The 17902-nt window shown below is 48.4% G+C and overlaps 1 protein-coding gene across 3 annotated transcripts in view; it reads right to left on the bottom strand.

Annotated features, from left to right (window-relative positions):
• Positions 1-457: 457 nt before the first annotated feature.
• The window catches only part of GAREM1 (GRB2 associated regulator of MAPK1 subtype 1), a 173152-nt gene continuing 155707 nt past the window's right edge, over positions 458-17902 (bottom strand). For 2 of the 3 annotated variants that reach the window (XM_073212727.1, XM_073212729.1), the window contains 3 exons: positions 15231-16403; positions 2948-3114; positions 458-1549 (listed from right to left, as the gene is read on the bottom strand). In XM_073212727.1, coding sequence (XP_073068828.1) covers positions 652-1549; positions 2948-3114; positions 15231-16403 — 2238 coding nt within the window. In that variant the 3' untranslated portion in view covers positions 458-651. The remainder of the gene's footprint in view (positions 1550-2947; positions 3115-15230; positions 16404-17902) is intronic. The other variant, XM_073212728.1, reaches the window with a different exon arrangement.

Below are 17902 nucleotides of genomic sequence, written 5' to 3' on the forward strand. Positions count from 1 at the left end.
GAATTAGCAGCAGTTATAGATAATAGTTGTAGATAATTGTTGTGGTCATGATTTGTATTATTTTTAAGGATGTCATATATCTTCTATTATATGACTTTAAGAAAATGCCTTTCAATGAAAAAGATCCCCACCAAGCATGTAACATTAAAGTGTCATTTCATATCACTGACAGTTTCAGGCATAAGATCAAAACAGTCAGCATTGAGCAATCCAAATGACAGAGCACAGAAGAGATTTAATTGTTGAAAGTCGATTCCCCCAAGGAGGGAACTATTGTTCAAGGGTGTTTTTTTTATTTTTATTTTTTAAGATTCTTATGTCTTCCAGCTTTGGCTATTTTGTAATAAATATCACACTTCTTGCATAAACCTACATGGGTAAGAATTATTTTTCTGAACATGCCTTTTGTCTCTTAGCAGCTCTGAGTGTTGAGTGACGTACAAGGCACACTTCTAAGTGTTCTGTACAGCATTTTTATTGATGTACAAAATAGCCTGTTCACCGTTCAAAATAATCTGCATAGTAAGAGTTTCTCTTATCCCTATTTACAGAGAAGGTTTTTAGTGCAAAAAACATGGAATTGTGTCCCAGCCCACCCCTTCTAGCACGCACATTTATCAGTTCTGTTCAATACTAGTTGGGGTTATGTGGCTATATTTTGGGTCTCCAGCCATTAATGAATTGCATTATTTTCTTCACCTGCAGTTTGCTCAATTTGAAATCCTCTGAGAGGATTTCTTCCGTGAGCTGAACAAGCAAATTCCCATCAATCTTTTCGGTAACAAAGAATGAAATGACATCCTCAGACAAGCCGATAAACCGCAGGGACTTGGATACTTCCTCGACAGACAGTCCTGACAGGTCAGTGGGTGGCTGCCATGGGGAGCCATCGCCGCAGGACCTGGGGGCCAGCTGCAGGTGCAGCGGAGACGAGAAGGGGTATGGGATAGGGAAGATGTCTTGCATGCCCTTTTTCACGAAGTGCTGGTCCTCGGACAGGTCCGATGACCCTGACTTCACGTCTTCCTCAGCACCATCGATTCTCAGAGGCAGAGGAGACACGTCGGAGGCCCCTGCTCTCTCTTCCACCGGCTTGGGGGCCCTGGGGGGCAAGGCGGGGCATGAAATACTCTGCTTTGCTGTGCTGGCCGCCAGAGTTTTCTCGTGTGTGCTCTCCAGAGAGTAGCTGGCTGATTTAGGACAACCAGAGACGCTGCTACTGAGCTCCGAAGTGACAGATATGGGGGGACTGGCCGAGAGCTCACAGCCATCGAAATCAGAAGGTGCTGGGCAGTTTCTCTTTGGTGTGCCTGGCGTCTTTTGTCTTGGGTAACTGTAACTCCTGCTTGGGTCCAGCAAGAAGTCACTCCTGGTCTGGCTCTCCGACGCTCCCGAATAGTGGTTAGGCCATGAGAGCCTGGAGGAGAGAGCTTCAGCAGGCCTTCCCAGTGGGGCCCTCAGGCCCAGGGGGTCTGCTTCCACACGGGTACAGGGGTAGCAGGAAACGGGAGCACTTTCAGAAGAACTTGTGTCACTTTGAGTGACGCTGCTTAAAAGCAAACACAGAAAGTGAGATTAGTGAAAAAATGTAAAACACAACTATCAAGCCTACCCTGATCCCATGGATGTCCCTTCCAAGTAGAAAAATGTAGCACAAAAATATTATTTCTTATCATGAATTAGATAATCTACTAACCTCATTGGGTTTAAAAAAAGAATCTTTAAATTACTAAAATATATTGGTAATTGTGGCCATAAACACGACTTGAAATGCTACAGGGGAGATGGCAAAAACATAATTAAAAAAAAAACTAACAAGAAAATCATTGTTGATGGGTACCTGGATCTTTAAGATGAGAAAAATTAAGCCATGTGCTGGCTTATGGCTGACAGGGGCTGTGATGAATGTGTGATGTCTGTGGGGCAAAGGTGAGGGGGAGAGGAGCCCGTCAGCTTTTCACACTCCATACTGTGCTGTGGTGACATGGCTACACCTCCACCACCTGGGACTCGACTACCAGACAGAGGCCTGAGTGGGATGGAATGCTTATGCCTTGGTTTCTGTACAGCCGAGTATTATTGGCATAGGATTAAATGTCCAGAGAACAAAAACAGCTGCAAAGGAGAGCTACTTTGAACTGCAAAGATCACCCCTGGAGCAGGCATTCAGCTCCGGACTGTGTCTTAGGAATGACAGTGAAGCCAGAGTCAGGGAGCAGGCTGACTAGGGGCTAGGCGGCAGGGCCAGGGGATGTAGCTATGGAGGGGGTGGGGAAGGGAGGGTAGGGGGGTGGGGGTGGCTTCTTTTAGAGAAGGGAAGACTTCCATCTTAGCTGACTTTAAAGTTTCACAGGCTGACAAAGAGAAGTGGGAAAGTGGGGTGGGTCTTATTTTTGTTTTTCTAGACATAGAAACAATTGAAAGTTACATGGAGACGGATTTTCAACTCCATGTAATGAAAGACTCAAAACTAATCACTGGCACCTGTCCACAACAGGATGCGCTGCCCTACAAACAGGTGAGGGCTCAGCTCTGCAAGGTGACCACCTCCGGCGACGGTCAAGAGGGATTCCAGCCAGGAGGAGCGTCAGAGCACAGAGCCAGTAGGCGCTCCCAAGTCTTGAGTCCCAGCTGGGAGTGCACGTGTTTAGGTCAACGAGGCAGAACTAGATGCTGGCTTGTGGGACGCAGGCCGGCGTCGGCTTCCAGAGAATCCCGTTGGCCTTTGTCACTGAATTTCTCACCGACTCCGTGCCTCGTGTCCTCCCGGAGCACTGGCTCAGCTCCTGCATCCTAGCTCAAAACCCACAGCCCACCCTGCTGGTCCAGTAAAAAGTTCGACTTGCCCTCTCCCACTGCCGCCCGGTGACGGCGGCCCTGAAGGGGACCTCCGGGGCCCCGGCCCGGCTGCGGGCCGGCTGAAGGGCGCCCGGGCGGGAGGACTTACATGTCGTGCAGCCCCGAAGAGTAGTAGGACAAGGTGGGGCTGGGGGAGCGCGTCTGCTGCCGCGCTGGCCGGGCCGTGCGAGGGGGGACGGAGGGGCTGGCGGCCGCGGGCTTCGCGCTCCGGGGCGGGACGGGCGGCGCGTTCAGGAGTCGGCACTCTTCCCGCACCTGGCGCAGGAGAGAAGGCGGTCAGCGCCGGCGGGCCCGCGGGGGCTGTGCGCCCTGCAGGGCCCCAGCTGGGGGAGGCGGCGGCGGAGCAGGGCGCGGGGCGGGCTCCGGGGCCGCGCGCACTCGCGTACACCCCGCACTTCGCCGGGCACGCGCCTCGCCCGGGCTCTGGTCCGCGGGCGGACTCCGCTCGGGAGGTCGAGGCGGGGCCCCGGGGGCTCCCGCAGACCGTCCCGGGCGGCCAGCGGCTCTGACTGGGAAGGGCTCCGTCCGCACCGGCGCGCAGCCCACGGGCGCCCGGCGAGTCCACCTGAGCGGCACGTAGAGGCTGCTAGTTCCGGGGTCGGGCAGAAGCGCCCTCCCCGACCTCAGGCCGCGTTCCCACCAACGTCTCCACCTCTGCCTTCCACTCCTTTCGTCCCAGCAGCTCGAGTAATAAAAACAATGAAACAACTCGCTGCCACTTGCTCGGGCACGAGTGTGCTTCAGACCAGAGAGGGCTTCACGTCCCGTCATCTGCCACCACCTGCTCGGACCCCGGGCCTCTAACCGGCTTCCCAGACCCCATGCACTGGCCAGCGAAAAGCGGATGCTTAGAAAAGGCACGTGGCCACCGGTCGCCAGGCAAACCCCAATTCTAAGCGCACGAAAGCTAATCAGAAAAGTGTCATCCGTTGCATTTCTTCCTGGGACAAGAGACCCACTGGATACGGTTTTTGATCTGGAAAAGCTCTTTAGGCTAAATAAAAATATCCAAAGCAGCACATTTTCTTCTTCAACAACTGCAGGCTTTCCTCCTTTTGAACTTTTAAGAAAGGTGATGGTGGATGGCTGCAGAAAAAAACCTCTGGGAGGAAACGAGGATAGGGAGGAGGGCGTTAGCTCACGCAGGGGAACTCTTGCTCGACCTCGGGGTCTTCTTTTCTTAAGAAGCTGCAAACGAACCAGGATATTGAAAAGCTCCAGCCAGGTCACCCCGGCCCTGGCTTTTGGGAGTAATGTGGTCACGAAAGATGTGACTAAGTCAACGTGTCTCTTTCGGCCTTGCTAGTGTCTGCTGAGCAGCCAGCTGGGCTCTCCTGCGTCCCGGGGAATGTCTGTAGCGTCCGACGGCGGTCGCGGGGTTGGATATTGGGGGTGTGCCTGGTTCTGTTTATGCTTCCGGCGAGAGCACTAGGGAAAATGAGAGAGGATGCCGATCTCGGTGTTTTTAATTCCTAAAATAAACAGACACTTCTCAATATTGGATTAGAGAGGGGCACGGGGAAAACGTAGTTAATGCTGAATCTGATTTGGAAATTTCTAAATTTTGGGATTAGTCATTAAATATGTTTCATTAGGGACCGCTTATCCAGATGGTAGTTATGATAAGCTGAGATCTCAATAACATGCATTTTAATTTAAAATAATTAGCTGACCTTGGTCTTGGAACACAGAAAAGCAGCCACTCGTAGGTGAGTCTGAGCTGTGGAAGCCCCCCCTTCCTGCTCTCGCCACCCACCCCAGGCACTCACAGTCGCTTAGAGCTGGCTGTGCCTCCTCCTAGCATGGGGCTGTCCCGGGGGGCCTTCCAGGAGGCCCCCAGCCTGCGGGTCATAGGGCCTGTGCGGGGGCCGCACTGACCTGGGAGCGCTGTCCCCTGAGCGGCGCACAGCGTGGAACACAGACGCTGCGTGGGCCACACGACTCCGGGAAGTAGTTACAGAACAGGTGCGTGCGTGCAAATGCGTGCAATTCTCACTCGGGGCAGACAGGATGTGGTGGGCGAAGAAGTACTGAACAGGACAGAGAAAGATTTTCTCCCCTTGTGAAGCCGTCTGGAATCACACGAGCTCCATGGGAAGGACTAGACTTCTATGAAACCCATTTGGAAAAAAGGTACTTACAAACAAAACAAAAAACAACTTGAAAGAGACCCCTGCACGACAAGAATTCAGCTGTAGTTTTTGTCGAGGCACAGAGCAAGTGGCTCGCAGCACCCCGGGCAGGTGCTGAGGGTGCCCAGGGTGGGGTGGGGGCACACCTGCGACGCTGCAGACACCTCCTCGTGTCATTTCCAATGTGCTGACACGCGGCGGCTCAAATGAAGTCGGGTTCCACCAAATTTTATGGGAAAGGTGAGCTTTGGTGGGCTACGTGCATTCTGGGATTCCGAGGTTACAGACAGTGAGGGTTGTGGGCCGTCTGCCATCCTGTCTCCTACGCCCTCGTCACAGTAAACTTGGCTTCTTGATTTGACTCAAGATAGGACATTTATATCCCAGAGAAATGTGGCTATGTTTGACACGAATTTTATCTGACAATAAAAAGTTTACAAGACTAGATGGCCAGTCACTGATTCCCAGTTTCCCATCATATTTGATTTCACTTTGAAGAGCTCCACTTTCAGCGCATTCCTTCTGAGAGTCCCAGCATGTGGCTTTCACCCTGTTGCCCCCAGCTCTAGTGGCCCTCTCCCGTTACTGGATGAAGTCCAGCCTCTCCTACCTCTCACCGAGGCTTCTGCAGTCTTTCTAGCTATTTCTTCTGGCCAGAAATGATTCCAGTCTGTTCTGTCCATCCAGTCACCTCCCCCACTACTCCTCTCCATGCACACAGTCCCCCCAAAGCGGCAGCTTCGGTGCCACCTAATTGTGCCTGGTTCTTTCCTGCCCTCCCTGTGGTGGGGCTTCCTGCCCGTCCCTGCAGGGTCAGCCCCACAAATTCATTACATGCTCACTCTGGGACCATTGCAGATAGCCACAGGTGCCTGTCACTCACTGCCTCCTCTGCTGACACCCTGTATTTACTGACTTCCCATGTGAATGCAATTTGCCTGAATGTGAAAATGGTTGGGACCGACACCACTGTCACTACTGCCTGCGGAAGGAGGACCTCAGGAGTCTGTCACCCGGGGCACCTGTATGTCCGACAGAGTGCTAGGCACAGGGTAACAGCTGTTACAAAAAGGCACATTATTTTTAAACCTAGACCTTAAGAATGCCTAAATATCTATGTTACCCCCCCACCCCCGGTACTGACATGTCATTTGGACTGGAGATGGAGGTTCATTTTTGTGCCGTTTCAGTGGCAGTCTCAGGATGGAAAGGTGTCAGCCTACGTGGGACACACCTGGGACGTATGACCACTGTCACCCCATCACCACCATGGCCAAGTGAGACTGACACCGCCATTCTCTACTGTGAAACATGGAGTTCCCTGCCTGCACCCCAGAAAACTGCGATTCTAAATGAAGCTTTCCTTCCCAGTGCTGACTTCCCGTGCAATTCGCTCACCTTACTCCTCCCAAAGCAGCCCCTCCCCTTGTCTAGAATGCTCAGTGACTCAGCTCTTAACACAGGTAAGACACTAACTACCCAGGGGCAGAGCTCTCCTGTATTCATGCAGCAGACTGCTAGCCCAGGGCCAAACATGAGCTCATTTACTGAAAGGCCAAAATGCTGAATTCTGCTCTTTCTAGTCCCTTCTCTCTAGATTCTGAGGCATATTCAAGGGACTGCCATCTAACACACTGACATCGTTTAATAGTGGGGGTCTGAGGGAAGCTGTAAAATGTGCCTGTCCTGGGGGCTATCAGTGGGGACCACAGGCACCAGCCACTTCCATTGTCCCTAAAAGTCTGAAGATGACCATCACTTTCCCTTTCCTACATCCTACCCTGCTTCCATTTTGCTAGTGATTTGTTCAGATACAGCCTGAGTGAGTGCCTAATGTGCTCAGTGAGCTAGAAATTAGTTGGGAGGGAGAAAGACAAAAATAATTGAGATACAGATCAGCTGTGTCATACTGGGAGGAGAAACAAGGGTGAGCAGGGCACCACAGATGTATTCCAGGTGGCGGGAGAACAAATGCGGGAGAACAAATTACTAGGAACTCCCCCTGGGAAAGCCTTGAGGAAGAAGGGATTACGAGTGTACAAAAGGTAGAGAGGCACGGAAAAGCCACCAGATGGTGCTTTGGTCCTAGGGCTTGGATGACAAGATAAATACTGGTGCCACTTATCAGACTAACTTGGGAGGAGGAGCAGGTCTGGGAGGCCCCAGGTGTTCAGGGTGGGAAGTGCTGAGCTCCAGCCCCACGTTATACTGCTGGGATCTGATGTCACAGCGGCACTGAGATCTCAGATGAGAAGTGGAGGGCTGAACCCTGGGGGGGCAGGCAGGAGAGGAGAGAAGGGAGAAATGCAAGTGACTCCATTTCACCATGCCGAGCAGAACCACGGCCAAATGGGGTCAGCGCAGCAGAAGAGAGAGGGCTGCAGAACAGCAGGGTAAAGGCAGGAGGATGTCAGGAAGTCAGGAAAGGTCTGGAAGATGCATAAGAGCCAGCAGGTCACTGGGGATCTTAGCAAATGAAACGCAAGTCAAAAAATAAAAAAAGAAAAAGAAAAGCTTGGAGCAGAAGCCAGATGCCAGTGAGGCAAAGCCGGAACTGGAGGTGCAGGTGGGTCAGCGAGGAGAGGCCACTCTTTTCAAGAATGCTGGCTAGAAAGGAAGGAGATGCAATTATTAGAAAGGGATAGTGGATTGAAGGAGGCATGGCTTTTTCCCCTAAGCTTGGAAGAAACTGGAAAACTGTGTTGGGCATGTCCATGCACACAGGTCCCCTGAGGTTGCTGAGTGCACACGGACACCTCTCCTCTCGTGTAAAGCCTGGAGGGGAGAACACACCTCCTGCTGCTCTCTGCCATGCCACGCTGCCCTGTTTGTGTAAAGCTGGACAAGTAATTAAGGATGGCTCACTAAGAGCTAATGCAAAGATGGAACCCACCCAACAGGGTGGGTGACTCTGGAAAGCTCTGTGTTTCTAAGTGAAGGGGGTCAGCAAAGGCAAAACCCACCTCTAATTTTGGTCAAAATCTAATGCATCACAGAATGGGATGCTACTTCAGAAGACTGCCCAGAAAGCTTAGCGGGATTCCTGCCTGCCTAGAAGAAGCATTAACTCCTTCCCTCTCTCTTCTCCATACAGCTCTAACTCTGCTTAGCTGGTGGGAACTGAACACAGGGAAAAGGAACAACCATTTGTGAAAAACAGAAAACAAGATCTTCTCCCTAAATAGCCACATGTGAAAAGTAATGCATGAGAATTTGTTACATATACAAAGCCCATTATTGCATATGGTGTGAAACAGGACTACATGGAGATGTGCAGAGGACAAAATTCAAACAGTATGTACAAACTGGAGCATTTTATACATCACCTATGAACTAATTTCTTTCTCCAGTGACATTATCTTTTTCTGACACTTCCTGGGGATTAAAAGAACATAAGAAGCAAAAGACACACCCAGTGAGTTTATGAAAAAGCCTATGTGGGTATGATAGCCTTTTGGTATGATAATACTTTTTATAAAGTCTTCACTCCTTGGAACCCTACTTGGCCTCTATGGAAGACACGTGGCTCCCACAGCCCTTCACCTCCTGGGCCAGAGAGATGCCATGACATGCTCTTCGCGCAACTATTTTTTGGGGAGAAAATCAATTTCATAGCAGTGGTTACCTGACTTTCAAATACAAGGCAATGAATTTGCAGACCTCTGCTGATGAGGCCACATGTGTCCTCATCTACAGTCTAAAATCTACCATCCCATGCATGTGCGACGATCTCCTGTCTTAGAGTTGTACCACTTAGAATTACAGGCAGTCACTAAAGACATTCGGTGCATTAGGCAGGAAGAGGATCATTTTGTTTCTATGACAATGATTCAAAAATATATATGCTATAGGTGAGCATTGATTTAAAATTAAAATTGGACTCACCTTTGAGTTTTCTCCTCTAAAGAGATGACTTCAGGGTGGTGGTGGTGATCCAAAGAAAGGCGTTTTGTGAGCATGCTTCCATGACCTCTGTGACTTGGCCCTCGTGGCGTGCCCTCTGCCCTGTACTTTACATTTCATCCCACACTCCCTCTTCCAGATAACAAAATCATTACAGCCTTAAGAAATCTTATTTATAAAGAGGCTTTTATACAAAGAGTTCATAACCCTGTCACATACCCATCAGGGATATTTCCAGCAGAAATTAAAGTTTTATAATGACAAAACGGCCGTAATTGAACCTCTACTTGATTAATTACTCAAGGTCAGATGTGATTTACAGTCAAAATCCTGAATCTCAGATGCATATGTTTTTTCTCCCAGTTTTATGCCCTGGAAAGACCTAGACAGACCTGGGTCTGAAATGGCCTCCAATCTCCATGCCTTGGGTGCGGGAGGCCAGACGCAGGGCACGGCAGGCCACTCACTGGGAGGTGAGAGGGGTGAGCAGCTCGGAAAAGAATACTTGTTTAAATTTCAGGGCACTCCCAGGAATTCAGAAGGAAAAGGACATGCCACTGGGGCAGAGAATAAAGACCTTTTCTGAGCAAGGAGTATCACACGTGGGAGACATATTTAAGAAGTATATGATCTTCCTTATAATGTGATTTTGTGGAAATTGTGCTTCAGAGTGATTTTACATGTACTATCCTACAGACTACCACAATTACTTTATTAGTATTCTAATCATGGATACTTTCAATGGACACAGGAGGAAAAAAATATTCTTGGCCTAGAAAGTTTCATTTGAAAACAACCCACATGAAACACAGTAATAATTCAGCTCCTATTTTAGTTAGCAGATGGGAATGTAGGTGTGGCTGCTTACAGAGTACTCCTCAAAAGTTGTAATTAAAATTAATGTTGAATGCCTTAGGGGGCCTCATTAACTACTAGAATCCTGAGTGACCCTTTTTGTATAGCAGTCATTTCAGAAAGCAAATAATCACTTCCAGAGAATCGTTTCAGGACCTAAACTTGAATATTAATGCATCAGGTTTAATGAAGAAAAATCTGTGTCTCATGCATTCTCTGCCATTAACAGTTAATATGGGGAAAAACCCAAAGACAACATAAAACAAAAATTCAGAGTAGACTCGATTCTCATAACCACTTCCCACAGTTAATGAGCAAATGCCTTTTTATAGCTTTTTCTTAACCTGGGTAGTCACGTGAAGCCTCTCATGTGCAGGGTGGACACATCCAGGGCTGTGACGTCTGGCAGCACCGTGACCTGCCTAGCCATGCCTGAGGGACAGAATTAGTCAAGGCAACATCTTCATTTTACTATTTCTGTACATGTTTGCCTGGGAATTTTAGTTCCCTGACACATGTTTGCAGCCTTAGTGCCACATGTGGTTTCTACAGATTCTCTATAGTTCTTTGACCCCCTGCTCCCCAATAAAGGATTGCATATTACTGGGGTCCACAGGATGCCAGGCATCTCCATTCCTCTTTGGTTTATGATGACTATGAATTTGGCTCCTTAGCTAGGTAATGAGAACATAACACCTTGCTTGTCAGGTAGATATTTCAAAAGCAGCTGAAAAGAATATTTTGTTATCTGTCAACCCAACAGGTTTTTGTTAATATTTTAGAGACCCAGCAAAATGAATGGCCACATGCATGTTTGGAACATGGGGACAGCTGGCCCCGCCTGGATGCCAGGGCTCTGCTGGCCTGGCTGTGGAGGGCGATGTACCTGCAGCTGCCCCTGAACCAGAATCCCCCATATTAAGGTGCAGCTATTATTTATTGACTGCTTCTCAAATGCCAGGGAAAAGCGCCAAGTAGTTTGTACAATACAATAAAGCGACGAAGTTGTTATCCCCAAGGAACTAACGCAGGGAGGTTAAATATGTTGCCCAAGGTACGAAGCTACAAGTGGTAGAGTGAGGATTCCCATCCACATGTGCATCTTAGACGCGATGCTCCATGCCTCTGACTACCTGGACCACAGTGTCTTGGAGGATCACTTCTCTCCCTGAGGGCAGTTAAATGTTGCTGAGAGGGGAGAAGACTTCCGGATGCCAGTACTCCCCTCCATTTCCTCATCAGCTGTCCAGGCTGTCTGAGGCACAGTCAGACAGCCCAACTCCATTCTGTCCAGTTCAATCAACTTTTTCAAGCACCTACTGGACTAGGTCCAGTTGATTTGGTATTAAGTTCGACTCTGAGTCTTACTTTTCTCAAACTCCAACAGAATAGCAAGCTCCTTTTAGGAACTTTATTTATGATGGACTTTTGGCCTTACAACAAAGAATATATGTATCAATCCTTTATAACTTTATAAAAATTGTATAATTTAATCCCTATACCCAGTTTCTCCTAGACTGTGAGGCATTCTTGTCTATCACAAAGTTTAACAAATAAATCTTCATCAATATTGCAGTAAAGCTTGGTTTAAGCCAGTGGTTCATAACCGAGAGCCCCTTTTATGACTTTCCTTTCATTAACCTCAAGAATTGCTATAAACAAACAAGGGTGAATGCACTTTTTCTGTTACTGAAGAAGTGGAGGTTATTAACCCCTGGGTTTTGGGGTCCCCAGGTTGGATAATGTAGCACTGTGACCCTGTAGTTTTGATAATGATTTGTAATTCACTGCATAAACCAAAGCAGTCTTGGAGTCAAACATTCTATTTACAGAATTTCACGCAATAGAAAGCCTTCACATTGCTTTCCAAAATGGCACTTTCCAAAATGGCACCTTCCAAAAAGGAAAAAAAAAAGCTCTTGAAGACTCACCTGTAGAGTGCATATAGATAAATATTTTAGCGGTATTAGACAACACCCAGAAAATTAAGATTATGGATAGAGGCCCACAATGTAGTAAATAGAGGATGTATTTAGAATAAAAGTAGGAACCAATAGGGATAATCTGCGCAGGAGGGGCTGTCAGATCATTCCCATTCGAGGGCTCTGTGCGATTTTACGCAGTAGAGATGTCCGCCCGCCGCGGGCCCGCGCGCCCCCTCAGCCTACGCTCATCTGCAGCGGTTCTCAGGAATACAGCGGCTGCATCCCTTCCGTGCCCGGAGCCGGGAACTGCGCTTCTCCTTGGGACAGTCTCTTTAGGAAGGGAACAGCCTCTGATAGTCCAGAGAGCTAAGTGGCATAATTGTGTTTAAAAAAAACAACAACTGTATTAAACAATCTTAAAAAAGACCCATGAAGACTAGAACATCATTTTAAATAGCCACAGCAAGTGCAGGCATGTTGAGGGGGCAGAAGCGATGACTCCTGCTCTGGACTTTCTGGTTTTCTGCTCTAGGACACGGGCAGGAAGTGCTGGCCGCTGCCCCGAGGTGCCCGCGCTGCACCACGTGGGAGACACAGAAGGCCTCTGCGCTGCCGGAGGAAGGGCTCTTCTCACTTCTACAGAAACAAACACCGTCAAAACTTGCTGGAAGGAAAGCAAAATATGTATTGGAACTTAAGATGTGGAGGCAGCAAGTGGAGATTAGAAGAACTGAAAGAAAATGAACAGGCTGCCATACTCTGCAGCGGATAGGCCACACCTCCAGGTCTTCACGGGACTGCGTTGTGGACTGTGGCCAAACGGGGCCCATCGGCGATCAACAGCGTTACTTCCCTTCCTATGAAAGACACGCGGTTTTGGACTCTGGCCTGCTGCCCCAGCACCTTCTCGCCTGAAGACCCGGTGGGAGTCACCGCCTGCTCAGATGCTGTCTCAGTTCAAAGTGGCCTCACTTGGAAACTTATCACACTGCCTTTAATTACTGGCCGGATGGCTGCTGGGCACAGGGCGCGGCTCTCTCCCAGGACTCCCTCTACTGTAACACCGAGGAAGGTTTATTCAGTTCCGGGGGGCACTTAAACTGAGGCCCCATTAAAGTCCCCTTTTGAAAATTACAGGCTGAAGCCACATCTAATAATTATGGTGTTCTTTGGACCCCACATACATCCTAAAAAAGGAAAATTCATTTCATGGTCACAGAACCAGTTAAAAAATATGGCTTCATTTGAAATGCCTAATTTTTTTGGTATTTTAAGTAAGTTAAATGATTTCAGGTGTTTATAAAATACCTTTACGATGACAGCATTCTAAAAACACTGGACATGCTATGCTAAGATTATCTTATGTCATGAGAAATTATAGCTTAGAATGGAGGCCAAAATATTTTTCTCTGTGAGATTTTCTTTTAGTTTCAAATTTAACTCAAACATTTTTCTTTTAGTACCAAGGTCATGACAGGGCTTTTCATGTCTGTGTTCTTGCTCATCTTTCATGAACTGCAGAAAAAACAAGGGGCACTGGTTTCCTGCCTCTAGACTTCATTACATAAATGACAGCATGACCGTCACGGGCGAGTCAATCAGCTGACAAACCGGTTCTTACTGTGCACCAGGCGTGGCCACAGGTCTACAGGGGCAGCTTGTGTCACAGTCCTACTGAAGTTCAGCACTTCAAGCTGTGAGTAACTCCAAACACTAGCTGAATTGAGACATACCTAAAATTGCCTGGAGTATGTGTCAGGAAGAGTATCCCCTTACCTTGTACCTGTGTTTTTTGGGAATATCTTGTGATATGAATTAAAGGACCAAGGACTCCGACCCCACCAGACTACTGGGCATGCGGTACGGGGCCTCTGGGCTTTGCCTGAAGGTCCCTGGGAGATTCTGCAAGGAGCGGGGGGGAAGCCCACGAGGCAGTCTCTGGGGAACTCTCACGTCTGGAGCCCCAGGTAGGTCTTTTCTGAGGGAACGGCAGCAGTGAGGGCTTCACGCAGACAGCCAGTGTTCAGGGCTGCCATGAGCCTGCTGCTGCCTCTCAGCTGCCACTGCCCTCAGACACCTATGCAATTTAGTGCCCTCTTCTGTTGGCCCAGCAGAACCTCTGTTCCTCACCTGCCCTGGCCTCCACACCGTTGCTCACACTGCTCTGTCCGGAATGCGCTTCTCACCTCTCTGCTCTTCCAAGTCAAGCACGTTCTCTCGGTTCATTTAAAATGTCATAATCTGCATGCAGACTTTGTATTCATCACCCGGCTAGCAGTTTCCTTCTCTGAATTCCCACATGTTCTCCATGTGTATCTCCATTGCTTACCACATTTCACCACTTCTATTCATCTGGCACTTTCTCTATAAAACCAAAAGGTACTGGAGTCCAGAGTCCAGGTCTTACTGATGCTCATATTTCTGGCATCTCACCCAGTGATTCCACAGTTTTGGAACAGGGTTCTGCATAGTCCCAAGGTCCCGGGGGCGCGGGGGGTGGGGGGAGGTCCTGAGGACGTGTGGTGGGGGCAGAGAGTGGACAGCGGTACACGGAGACCTCTTCTCTCCAATCTGTGCTTTAGTCAGATGGGTTTTGATTTGAATTCTTCTACTTATTGTGACTCATGAAAGTTTTTTAAAAAGGATTTTGCTAGACAGAAAAAACCCATTGCAACAGATCCTGGCAAATAAATGAACAGAATTACCCCCATTACCGCTAGTGCATTCTCCCCTCAGATATAATGAAGCCCAGTGGTGTAAGACGAGTAGCAGAGGTTCCGAGCCTGTCAATCCAATAACATGGTCAAAACCAAGGGCTCTTTCTACTGTCCAGTACTGGCTCTTGTACCAAGTTTGACAGACGTCCCTGAAGCTCTGAATTAGTGATGTTTAAGGTGCTAAACAGAACCATCCCAGCACCCGTTCTGCTTTGGCATGTGTGTGTGTGTGTGTGTGTGTGTACGCACACCCACCCACTATGCCCTCATCTCAGTGTAACTCCTGGGTGGTAGGAAAGTTTGCAGATGATGTGACATGTCTCATCTCCACCCCTCCTTCAGTCTTCCCTGCACTCTGCTGCTCAAGCTAAGAATCCTGGCACTTTCCTTCATTTCTCTCTCCTTCACCACCCACATCTAGTTCGTCAGTTAATACTGTCAGCACTGCCTCCAAAACACAATCTGAAGCAGTTCATGCCTCCCTGCCATGCACTGCCACCCAGGGCTGTGGCCCAGGGCATCCTCCTCTCCTACCTGCTGCTGTAACGGCCTCTTCTCTAGCCCCCGGGTCCTGGTCTTCCCCCCTTATCATCCCTTCTCTAGGCAGCAGCCAGAGTCATGTTTAAACTTCTACAGAACGCTCTCAGTTTCTCATCAAACGTAAAGTAAAACTCTTAATTCCTAAGTGGTAAAAACAAGGTAGCAAGCATTTTGTATTTCACTCCCAATGAAGCAAATTCTCTCATTCTGATAATCTTCTGTTGGGGAGGAAAGAAAATAAACCAGGGGATGACAGAGCAGAGAGAGGACAAGCACCACCCAGACCAGAAATGACTTACGGCTTCCGACTTGGGAGGCACTGGAGGCGGAGGCAGGGCGGCCTCGGAGGGCTTGCCCGCAGCTGCCAGGGTCCCGGGCACAGGAAGAGGGGAGGTTGCACGTTTGGACCGGGCAGAGCCTCTGAACGGATCGCATCTGCTCTGCTCACTCAGGGAGCGAGTGAGAGGCTGGTGGCCGGGCTTGCCTTCTTCCAGCCACAGTTCTTCGTAAGGAAGCTCGGGCTTGCCCGGGGCGCCCGCCGCCTCCTCGCTCTCCTCGGGGAAGAGGTAGTCGCTTCCAGAGCCGGCCGGGTCCAGGCAGGGCAGGACCTCGTGGGCGGAGGGGGCCCACTCGCCGCCCAGGTCCCGGCAGCCGTGCAGGCTCACCTCGCTGTTGCCGTGGAGGTTGCTGCCGTACACGCAGACCGAGAGGCGGTGGAAGGACTGCGTGAGCTCCTCGCGCGCGTGGCTCAGCGCGCTGGGCAGGTGGCTGCGCGCGGCGCGCCGGCCCCTCCGCGGGCTGCGGCAGTCCTCGCTCCAGTCCGCCTTCACGTCGCGCACGGCGCGTGAGTATTCGTCGATGTCGAACTGCTCCTGGCAGACGCCCAGCCAGTGGTGCACCAGCGGCTCGGGCCAGCCCTCGCCCCTCCCCAGGTGCTCGGGGAGGCTAAGCCTGGGCACCGTGAGGTGCAGCGGGAAGTGCACGGGCAGCACCTTGTTGCTGCGCAGCACGCAGCACACCACCACCGTCTTGGTCTGGATGTTCACAAACTTGTAGCGGTGGCCCTCACGGATGAAGTGCAGGTCGTAGGGGTTCCGCGGCGGCGGGCTGGGTACCGTCACGTTCACGGGGAGCCTGGTTTTCTCCACGATGCTGCGGATAGTGTGCTCCCCCTCCTGCATCTGCAGCTCCAGCGGGCTCCGGGTGCTGAACCTGCCCTTGCACTGGAACGGGAGGCTGATGCTTTCATTTGTTCTGTGGTTCATGCAAATGAGGCACGGCATTTTGCCTTTTCCCAGCTTGCTGATGGAATTGAGCTTCCCAATCTTTTTGAAGATCGTGTTGAGGCGTGACTTCTCCTTGAAAGTCTTTGCATAAAGGATTTCCGCCTGCCCCATGAGGGTGAGCTCGTCCCCAGTGCACAGGGCGATGTTGTAAACCTCCGTGTCTTCGTTGCATTCTCCGGATGCAACCTGCGAGGGGAGAAATCACGTTTCATTGGTTCCTTTAGTCAAACAAATACATGACTAGCTATTAAGACACACAAGCACACACACAAGGGAAAATGCTGTTTGGTTTTAATACTAAATTTAGCCACTCCATTTCTATTTATGTGGTTAAAAACAAGATGCTATTAGTTTAGGCTTTTTAAAAAACATGTTTTGTTCTGAAGAAAAAAGTAATTTGTTCATTAATAAAATTTCGGGAAATATAGAGAAAAAAAATACAGAAAGAAAATAGTAGCCACAAGCCTAATTCAGATACAGCCACGGTTAGTGATCTGATAAATATCCTTCCCACTTCTCTTCCTATGTGGAGTGGCCTATCAGGAGGATAATTATTTTGGGACATATTTTGGGACAATTATCATATCTTTTTCAGTTATTAAAAAAATGCTACTGTAGAAAATTCCATATTTTTAAATATGAAAATTTTACTGAATTTTCTAAAATTGGAATTGGGACAGATTTAAAACTTTTATTTCCCCCATTCTTTTATTTTACTAGGCAAACTATGTTCACTGGAAGAAATATATTAGAAAAATATGTAAATGAACAAATTCCATGCAATCTTACTACTAAAGATAATCTGTTAACAATTTTATATAAAGAAAAAAGAGATGTATCCATCTATTTCAGACACACACACACACAATTTTGTTGTGAGTTTCCCACTATAATTTATTCCTTTTCCCTTGTACAAGTAAATACCATCAATTGTAATAATGACCTAACATTATATATAGATATGTTTTAATTTATTTGACCAATTCCTTATTGTTAAATGGATAGGTTTTCCCAATGTTCAGCATTAATGAATAAATAGTACTACAATGAGCTTTCCCCCACCCCCAATTATTTCCTTAGGCTAAAGGCCAGAGGTAGAATTGCCTAGACATAGGTATGTGTATATTTAAAAGATCTAAATTTATCACCCTTGTGCTTACTCAGTGTTGTCTGTATACTTTTTCCTTTGTGTGAAATTCTCTGTCCCCTGTACCCATGTTGAGTAAGTTTAATGTTCATCAGTATCAAAGGTAAAGCATGCATTCTGCATTTGTTTTTTCATATTCTGATTAGTAGTATAATGAATTTTTTTGGCGTTTATCTGGTTACTTAGATCTCTTGCTTTATGGATTGTCTATTTGCGTCCTTCAACCACTTTTCTATTGGGATAGTAATCTTACTGGTCACTTTTTGTGTACTGTGAATATCACTTACATTTTTCAAACTGTTGCTTGAATTTCAGTTTCATAGCTTCTTTAAGTACTAATTCTTTTTCCAATGTAGCAAACATTCTCAAATTTTTCCTTTGTGATTTCATTCTTGGGTGGCAGGCTTCTACTAGTTGAGATGATACAGATTGGTCTTCCTGAATCAGGGGTGATTTTACCTCCACCTTGGGCCTCTGGGGACATGTGACAATGTTTGGAGACATTTTTGATTGTCCCCATTGGGAGGACTGTACTTAC

The sequence above is a fragment of the Manis javanica genome, chromosome 9 (genome assembly GCF_040802235.1).
Source record: "Manis javanica isolate MJ-LG chromosome 9, MJ_LKY, whole genome shotgun sequence".
Lineage (NCBI taxonomy): Eukaryota > Metazoa > Chordata > Mammalia > Pholidota > Manidae > Manis > Manis javanica.